This window comes from Camellia sinensis, chromosome 5 (assembly GCF_055761805.1).
Source record: "Camellia sinensis isolate YWXY chromosome 5, ASM5576180v1, whole genome shotgun sequence".
Lineage (NCBI taxonomy): Eukaryota > Viridiplantae > Streptophyta > Magnoliopsida > Ericales > Theaceae > Camellia > Camellia sinensis.
Window position 1 is genome coordinate 150,939,806 of NC_138965.1, and position 9,014 is coordinate 150,948,819.

Sequence of the window (9,014 nt, forward strand, 5' to 3'; positions counted from 1 at the left end):
TTCTTTATTATAAATAAGAGTTGTAGGCTATGACAAATCTATTTTGGTTGAATGATAATACAAAGAGGGTATCCTTTATTTGAAAGCCTCTATTTCTAGAAAGTCAACAAATTGAAAAAATCTTCTTACTATTCACAGAGTATTAACAGGTACAACTAGCTGTTCCTAACCAGTTCATTGAATCCATTTCCTACATGCTACTCTACATCAGAAAGTCAAAAGGCAAAAATCTTTAAAATGAGATCGACGAAAAAATAAATGGAGTTCATCCTTCCAATGACATGAAAAAAAATCAAATTCTTGCATTTTGGAAGCAAAAAGCAATTTAGTTTTTCGACATTTTGCTCTTTCATATTGATGCATGTGTTTAAAAAAATATGAAGTTAGGGATAGTTACTAGTGGTAGTAATAATATTAGAGTAGGAGGTTACTAATATTTACTAACATAATATTGTGTATATGATGGTTTGTTTAGGTTACAAAAAAAAAAATCATAAATAACATTCAAGAGGGAAAATGAAGTTTGAAACATACTGATTTTGATAGTAACAGATTAGGGTTTACTCATATTTAAAGCTTTTAATGACTTCAAATCATCAAATATGGCCTTGAATGTGTTAAAAGATATGATATTTTAAAACAAGAAATTTAAAATAAAAAATAAAAAATAAAAAGAAAAAACAAAGGATAAAGAAGGCTATGTTTCATGGCATGAAATCCATGCCCTGCCTACAATGCCAAGAAAAAAAATTATGTGATTCGTCCTAAGCTTTTCTCTCTCTCTCTCTAACCCTCTAGAATGGCTCTGGAGCCATTTGGTTCTAAGTTAATACCCTCCATTCTCACTCTAATTTTTATCTCCCTAACCCTTCTACTCCTAAACAAAAAGTTCCAGCCAAAGCCTAATCAAAACGACACTCACCAACTCCAATCAAAATGGTACAATGTCCTCATGAAAGAAATGGAAGGGAAAAAGGTGAAGATTGGTTTGGTTAATATGGAGTACGAAGTTGGTGAAAATTATCAAATGCCTGGATTACCAAAGGCAGAGACAGTAACAGTACGTTTTGATCGTGTGGGCAAGGATAGCCAATGGTCAGACTTCTTCCCTAAATGGATTGATGAAGATGAGAAAAAAGGCCGACCATTGTGCCCAGAAATCCCAATGCCGAAATTTGAGGATTATCATGGGCTCAACGTGGTTGTAGCTAGGGTTCCATGTAAAAAATGGGCGGAGAGGGAAGGTATTAAGGATGTGTTTAGGTTACAACTTAACTTAGTGGTTGCTAATCTGTTGGTAAGGAGTGGATGGAAGAATGACAATCATCAACTTGATCGAACGGTGTATGCTGTGTTTATCAGTTCTTGTGGACCCATGCGTGAAATATTTAGATGTGAGGATCTCTTAATGCATGAGGACAATTTTTTTGTTTATAGGCCAAATTTGAGGAAATTAAAACAGAAGGTGCTCATGCCTGTTGGGACATGCCAGGTTGCTCCTCCTTACGAAGAACCAGGTGAGTTTCAATCTATTTTGGTGATCTCTTGTCGCAATGTTGTGTTCATTAAGAAAACCTACAAATTGAAAAGCAAATGGAAGTTCATGAAATTAAAGAAGAAAAAGCTGACAAACCTTTGTCTAGAACAAGGAATTGGAAGCAAAATTTCATTTCATTGTGCTGTTTACAGGCCTAGTTTGTCATCAAATTCACCAATTTAAATCAACATTTTCAAACAATCATAAAAATTTGCCAATGTTTTGTTAAAAAAAATGCTAGGAAACATATTTATGTCGTATAATAATAGGCAAATTTAGTAGTTAAGAGAGATCTTAAACCTCGTGATATTTTTATGTCATGACATGGTGGAAGATCACAAGACTTCATCCAATAGTTTTCACTTTCTTATGAATCCATGTATTCATTACATAGTAAGTTATCACTTATATAACAAAATTTGGAATAAGATTTTTTATTGATCAAACCTAAAAGCAAAGCAGTAAGAATTTGAGATTTGGTCGTCTTTGTTTTGAGTAGTGATCTTTTAAAGTTTCTTTCTTGTCAAAAAGAAAAATAGGCATTCCATGTTGGCAAAATGCTGGTCAAAAACACAAACTTTTTTCTTCTAAATAAAAGCATACTATGGTCAAATTTTCTTGTACTTTTTTTTCCCCTCATCTCATCTTTATTTTTCATCAAATTTCATAATTTTTTTTGCATATCATCTCTACTTTCTTTTTCTTTTCTTTTGTTCCCCCTTTTTTTAATAGCAGGGTTATAATTTTAGTTGGTTGAAATGTAGGTGAAGAAATGTGGAGAAAATGTGAGCTCTCAGTTCCCAATAACACTATATTTAAACCAAGAGAGGCCTATGTGACAGTCCTTCATTCTTCAAATTCCTTTGTTTGTGGTGCAATAGCTTTGGCCCAAAGCATAATTCAAACCAACACTACCAAAGATCTAGTCTTGCTCGCTGATGACTCTATATCTAAGTCGTCCTTACAAGGTCTAAGAGCAGCAGGATGGAAGATCAAGCACACTAAACGCATCCGGAGCCCAGATTCAAAAAGAAAGATCTATAGCGAGTGGAACTACAGCAAGCTTCGCGTATGGGAACTCACAGAGTATGATAAAATCATATGTATAGATGCTGACTTCATAGTTCTCGAAAACATCGATGAGTTCTTTGTTTACCCACAATTTTCAGCAGTTGGAGAGGATGACTTTGTATTCAATTCTGGGATCATGCTGGTTGAGCCATCCAAGTGTACATTTGAAACCCTAATGGAAAAAATGTCCCAAGTGGCTTCATATGATGCAACTGATCAGGGTTTTCTTAATGAGATGTTTACATGGTGGCATCGATGGCCTTCAAGGCTAAATAGCCTTACATTGTTTGATGGGGCAGACAACAAAAACCATGAGATGCCTAGAAATGCCTATGCCATGCATTACTTGGGCATTAAGCCATGGATGTGCCAAACAGAACACGACTGTAATTGGGACATACCAGGGCTTCATCGGTTTGCTAGCACCTCAGCTCACCGGAGGTGGTTGCAAGTCTACAATGCCCTTCCAAAGAGGCTACAATCGTATTGCGAGCTCACCCTACAAGATGATCCAACCCTAGCAAGGATAAGAAAGTGGAGAGAGAGCTACAAGGAAGGTAGTTCACCTTACGGGCGTTGGAAAATCTTCTTGTTCATTCTTTTGTTTCTTTTTTTCTCTCTTTTGGTTCTTTGGAGGCAGAAGATTAAATCTACTATTGTTCGTGTATCATCTCTTGCCTGCCCCTACTCTGAAGAAAAAAGAAACTAAAAAGAATGGAAAAAGGAAAAAGAATGTCAGATATATGTAACTCCATTAGTACTCACTCAAAAGCTACAAGGAAGGCTGGACTATTCACTTTGTGCAATCACATGACAAGAGGCTGAAAAATTGGCTAAACGAAGATCATTCTCAATAAGGGAAATAGCTTGTTGTGCGAGCCTCCCACTAAGGGCTGCTATGCCAAAAGTGAGAAATCCCATCCCTCTCTTTACTTTTTTCGCCCCTATGTTGCCACAACTTGTTCCAACCTAAGATAATAAGCTCATGAGTTTCGTCTTATTTTATGTAAACTAGTCCAACTTAACACTCATCAATTTTCTGAGTTTAGCTCGAAATCAGTTCAATAAGTTTATATATACACTATAAAAATCAAACTATTCAAGCTTGATTTGATTAAAATGCATTTGGGATGGGTTCGAAAACTAAACTTAAACAATCAAACAACTCAACTTCAGCTCATTTGCATCCCAACCAAAGCATTTGCACTTTAAGAAATCAAGAATTCAAATCTTACCAAACACAAGACTCTTTCCTCCATTGACTTTGACACCAAATTTGTAATTTCAAATGCATCATTGCACAAGAAAATCTTATTATTGATTGAATACCTCATAATTACATATCAAAAGTAAAGAAAAAATAAAAACAATTAACAATGGACATTGAGAGAAAATACCACAAAAAAACAGACAAGAAAATAGAATCAATTCAATCTCCAAACAAACAGAGAATTAACAAACGATGAAAAAAGAAGATGAACCTTTCATATTCTCCGAGCATTGAATCGCATGGGAGTCGAATCGGGACGAATCACTAGCCCATCCTCACTCCTCTGCACAGTCTTCCTGCTCTTCAATGGCGACACCAATCTATTCGCCAATCTCGAAGGCGAAAACGATCTGCGTAGCTTCGCAGCAGTTGATGACGAAGGCTTCAAAGCATTCTTCTTGCTCAAGCTCGTAGATCTGGTGGGGGGGAGAGAAAGAGAAAGCGGCGGCGGAGACCTAGTTCTGATCAAGAACTTGTGCGGAGACTTCGTCTTGCAGAACTTGTGATGATTTTTAGGCGGCGATGAATGAAACAATGGATTCGGAAATAGCACAGCCTTCCTCGCCCAAGGCCGATTCCTCGGAGACACTCTGTTCGCAGAGTAGCGTACATTTTCCTTCTCGTTTTCCGGGAAAGGCTGCTTGAAATTGATGCGAGATCGAGCTCTTTGAAGGGAGGGAGAGTCAGATTCCAATCGGATCGATTGCAATTTGACTTGTTTCTCTCTGTTTCTTCGAGATCGAAGTTGATCGGAGGTTTTAGGGTTTGGTTGAGTCTGGTTTTGCTGTCGCCGGAGATTCACCGGAGTTTTGGGGTTGTCGGAGGAGGAGTTGGAAGAGACGGATGTGAGTATTTGTCTGGCGAATAGACTTGCTTGTAGAATTTCTCCGACTGTTTCTCCGACGAGCATTGCCGGCAACGACATTCGCCGCCATTCCCCTGTGTAGAGAAATTATTCAGTGCTCTAAAATCTTCCTCATGACTTTTTTATTTTTTGAAAAATTACAAAAATAATTTTAGAATTTGACTTTGATAAATTAAATCTTAATTTTTTTAAAGAAATTATAAATACACCCTTGAGATTTGATTAAAATACAAATCACTTCTGTGATTTTGGAAAATACATTTCACCCATATGAGATTTCTAATTTAATAACAAATTATTTTTTTTATTAATAAATTATCAAGTCAATAAACTATTTTTAATAATATTAGAAATATATTTCAATTAATAAGTTGTGTAAAAGTAAAAAATTTTACATGAGACAATCTATAAATTATGATAAGAGAATATTTGTAATTTTTTAAATCACATGAGACAATCTATACTTTAAGCAAACTTTAAAGATATCTAATTTTTTTTTTAAACTTAAAATGTAGAATTTCCAAATCAAAACTCAAATTTGATCAATTATGTCGTAATGGCGTCATAGAAGTTTAATTTGGGTTTAAAGCCTTTTTTGAAACTTGTGAGGATTATAAATAATTGCTTGTTTTTAAAATAAATTACAAATTAATAATAAAACTTATCAATGTTAATAATTAATTACACTGTTAAGCGGGCCTGAATACTCCGTTAAAAAATTAAAAAAAAAAAAAAAACAAAAAAAAAAAAAAAAAAAAACAACAACAACAACAACAGCTACTTACCAACTTTAATAATTGAAATTATCATTTTTTTCATGACTTCGCAATTTTTCGTTTTGTCATACAACTTTCCCTTGAAACTTTGTCGCCGTTTATTCCAAAATAATAATAATTATAACAAATATGCTACATTTTATAATTTATCAAATCTAAACTATTTTTTTCATTTGTCTGAAATTTTGTCAACATTTATTCCAAAATAATAATAGTTATAACAAAAATGCTACATTTTCTAATTTATCAAATCTAAATTATCCCTAATAATGTGATATCGAGATTAGAATGTTTGACAAATTAAAATTTAACATTGGTCAAACACATCATTAAGAGTGGTTTAATAACAAAAAAAAATATTCCACTTTTAAAATTGTTCAAAAGACCAAACTTGTCAAATTCATATTCCAAATTAATAATTTAAGTAACTGTTACAATTATATTAGAAAAAAAATAAAACGTGTGGCAAGTCGATAAACTTGTAACAATTTTTTTTTTCTTTTCAAAGACTTACATAAAAACAGTCATGTAACACAAAATTGCTTCAAATATTTTTTTTCCTTGTAAAAAAATCTCTCAACTGTTTCGATTGTAGATTTCAGACCTGTATTTGTTGGCAACTTCCCTGGTGGAGATGTTTTGCGAGAGTTAGCATTCTTGATCCTTCAAATTGCAAAGGAAAATCAAAGAAAACCCATTTCAATGTGCATATATATACATGTATTTAAATCCAAAAAAAAAAAAAAAAGAGTTAGAAACTTTCTGATAATTAAAAAAAGTTTGAAGCTTTCTTTACCTCAAAGACTCTTGTTTGCACCTGAGGCTAGTCCTCAGGTAACCTCTGGTACTGCGAGGACTGAGGCTCACACCTGATATCACCTTCGTCCCACCTGACACTGTGTATTGAAGCTCTTGCAATCTTTCCATACACTTATCCACCTTCAAAAATACAACATTCCCAAAAATGTTAAAACACCCTTCAATTCTATATACCATACAATAATGTTTGTGTGTTCATGAGATTGTTTAAAATGGTGAATGATAATTTTATTTATAATTTAATTTTTTTTTAATCTGTTGTTTTAGCGAACGAAACATGAATATGGACTTACGGAATTGTCATTTCATTGCAAATCAAGCTCTGATTGAGAGATTTGGAAAGTGATTTAAAAAGTAAAAGAAAAAAAAAAAGTGTGAAACTAAGTAAAAATGTATATATATTTTATTCATATTTTATCTATTTTTTTCTTTTCACCTTCCAAATCATTTCATAAATCTTCCAACCTAACGTAGCGTAATTCAAAGGAATAAGAAAACCCATCCGCACTAATCTTTTTTCTTTTTTTTTAAAAAAAAAAAACCAAAAATGTTAAAGATCCTTCATTTCTTACAGAGAATCTGTGTGTTCATGAGGGATGGTGAGAGAAAGAGGTTCTAAAAATCCAATAAAACCCATTGACAAAAGGAGGCATGAGAAAATCCCCAAAATGTTTGTGTGTGTGTGTTTGATGAGAGATGGTGAGACAAACAGAGAGCTTCTAAAATTTCAGTTAAATCACAGAGAAAGGAATAAGAAAACCCATCAACAATACTAATCTAAAACCAACCCAAATCAACCATGGAATAACAAATAAGACATAGAAATAGTTCTATAGAGAGATGGAGAGGAGGGTACCTTGTCAACTGTGTCTCTGAGAAGAGTGGGGTTGAGAGGAGCCACCATTTTCCTCTGCTTTGGTGGGGTTTTTGCTACCATTTTTATCCTTCACACAGATTCAAAATCAAATCAACCCAAAAAAGTGGGTTTCGGGGAAATGAAATTTGCCCACTCTCCTCTCTCTCTCTCTCTCTCTGTCTCCGAAGTGGGTTCATGTTGGTGGACATGAACGGAACAACACTTTGGTAACGGATCATTTTCAGTTGCTAACGGTCGAATCTAATCCACCTCACCAAACAAATAAAAACGTATGCAAACACCATTCAATTCAATTCATATCATTATCATATCATTATTTATTAATAATAATAAAGAAATATATATTTGTTTACTTTCTTTTTGGAGGTTTATCTATACTATATGTTAAGTAAAAGAGAGTTTTAACACAAAAGTCTTGTGGGAGTTTCAATATTTCAATCCTAATTTTTTAATTTAAAAAAAAAATCTCAGCATTTATTAATTTCTTCCAATTCCTATGCCTTTTGAGAGATTTGGTCAAAACTCCCTCATAATTAAACTTTAATGCATTAAAGACTAGCATAAACAAAATTTCTTGAAAATTTCAACACATCTATCTATCTATATTATATTATCTATATCTGTATCTATATCTATATATCTATCTATCTATCTATACTATATATTAAGCAAAATGAGGTTTTTAACCCACAAGTCTTGTGCGAGTTCCAATATCCCAATCTTAATTTTCTAATTTTTTTTATTTAAAAAAAAACTCAACATTTATTAATTTCTCTCAATCCCCATGCCTTTTGGGAGATTTGATTAAAACCCCTTCATAATTATTTAATTGTTTTATTTACTATTTTAATGGTTCTTCTTTACAATTATTTTTTTTATTATGAAAAAAATATGATTGTAATTAGATAGCATAAAAATATTTCTGATTTGTATGATTGAAATTATCTCCTTTTTTTTATGTATTTGGTCTAGCCAAAAAAAAAATTATAATTTGTATTTGGTTTAGCAATTTCTTCTTTTGTGTACTATTTTAATAGTTCTTTTAATGGTTCTTTTGATTGAAATTATCTCCTTTTGTAATTTGTAAAAAAAAATAAATTATAATTTATTTTTTTAATATGATTGAAGTTAGATAAATATAAATACTCACAAAGAGAAAAATGTGATTGTAATTAGTTCAACAAATTTATTTTTTTTTAAATGTGATTGTAGTTAGTTCAATGATTCTTTTTTTTAATGAGATTGTATTGTAATTAGTTTAATGATTCTTTTTTTTTTTCATTTGTTTTTTTTATTATGAGCAAAATGTGATGTGATTGTAATTTGTTCAATGGTTCTATTTTTTAATGTGATTGTATTATAGTTAGTTCAATGGGTTTTTTTTTCATTTACTTTTTTTTATTATGAGAAAAATGTGATGTGATTGTAGTTTGTTCAATGATTTTTTTTAATGTGATTTAATTGTTTTATTTACTGTTTTAATGGTTCTTCTTTACAATTATTATTTTTGTTATGAAAAAATATGATTGTAGTTAGATAATATAAAAATATTTGTGATTTGTATGATTGAAGTTATCTTCTTTTTTTTATTTGTATTTGGTCTAGCTAAAAAAAAATTGTAATTTGATTTTTTAATATGATTGAAGTTAGATAAATATAAGCACTCACAAAGAGAAAAATGTGATTGTAGTTAGTTCAACGGTTCTTTTTTTTAATGTGATTATAGTTAGTTCAATGGTTCTTTTTTTTTTAATGTGATTGTATTGTAATTAGTTTAATGGTTCTTTTTTTTCATTTAT

The 9,014-nt window shown here is 31.8% G+C and overlaps 1 protein-coding gene and 1 pseudogene across 3 annotated transcripts; one reads left to right on the forward strand and one right to left on the reverse strand.

Annotated features, from left to right (window-relative positions):
* The first annotated feature begins 799 nt into the window (after positions 1-799).
* Positions 800-3,341, forward strand: LOC114318358 (putative UDP-glucuronate:xylan alpha-glucuronosyltransferase 4 pseudogene; annotated as a pseudogene). Its single transcript, XR_014331182.1, has 2 exons — positions 800-1,517; positions 2,302-3,341. The product of XR_014331182.1 is annotated as a putative UDP-glucuronate:xylan alpha-glucuronosyltransferase 4 pseudogene (transcript).
* LOC114318357 (microtubule-binding protein TANGLED) lies at positions 3,177-7,499 on the reverse strand. 2 transcript variants are annotated; one of them, XM_082870152.1, is made up of 5 exons: positions 7,195-7,470; positions 6,316-6,458; positions 6,124-6,182; positions 4,090-4,817; positions 3,177-3,313 (listed from the first exon to the last, which is right to left on the reverse strand). In XM_082870152.1, the coding sequence occupies exons 1-4, from the start codon at positions 7,273-7,275 to the stop codon at positions 4,093-4,095; spliced, it is 1,008 nt and encodes a 335-aa protein (XP_082726278.1). In that variant the 5' UTR covers positions 7,276-7,470; the 3' UTR covers positions 3,177-3,313; positions 4,090-4,092. The 2 variants fall into 2 exon arrangements, with proteins under 2 accessions (XP_082726278.1, XP_082726277.1); XM_082870151.1 differs by lacking the exon at positions 3,177-3,313 and having other exon boundaries at positions 3,884-4,817; positions 7,195-7,499.
* Between the last annotated feature and the right edge of the window lie 1,515 nt (positions 7,500-9,014).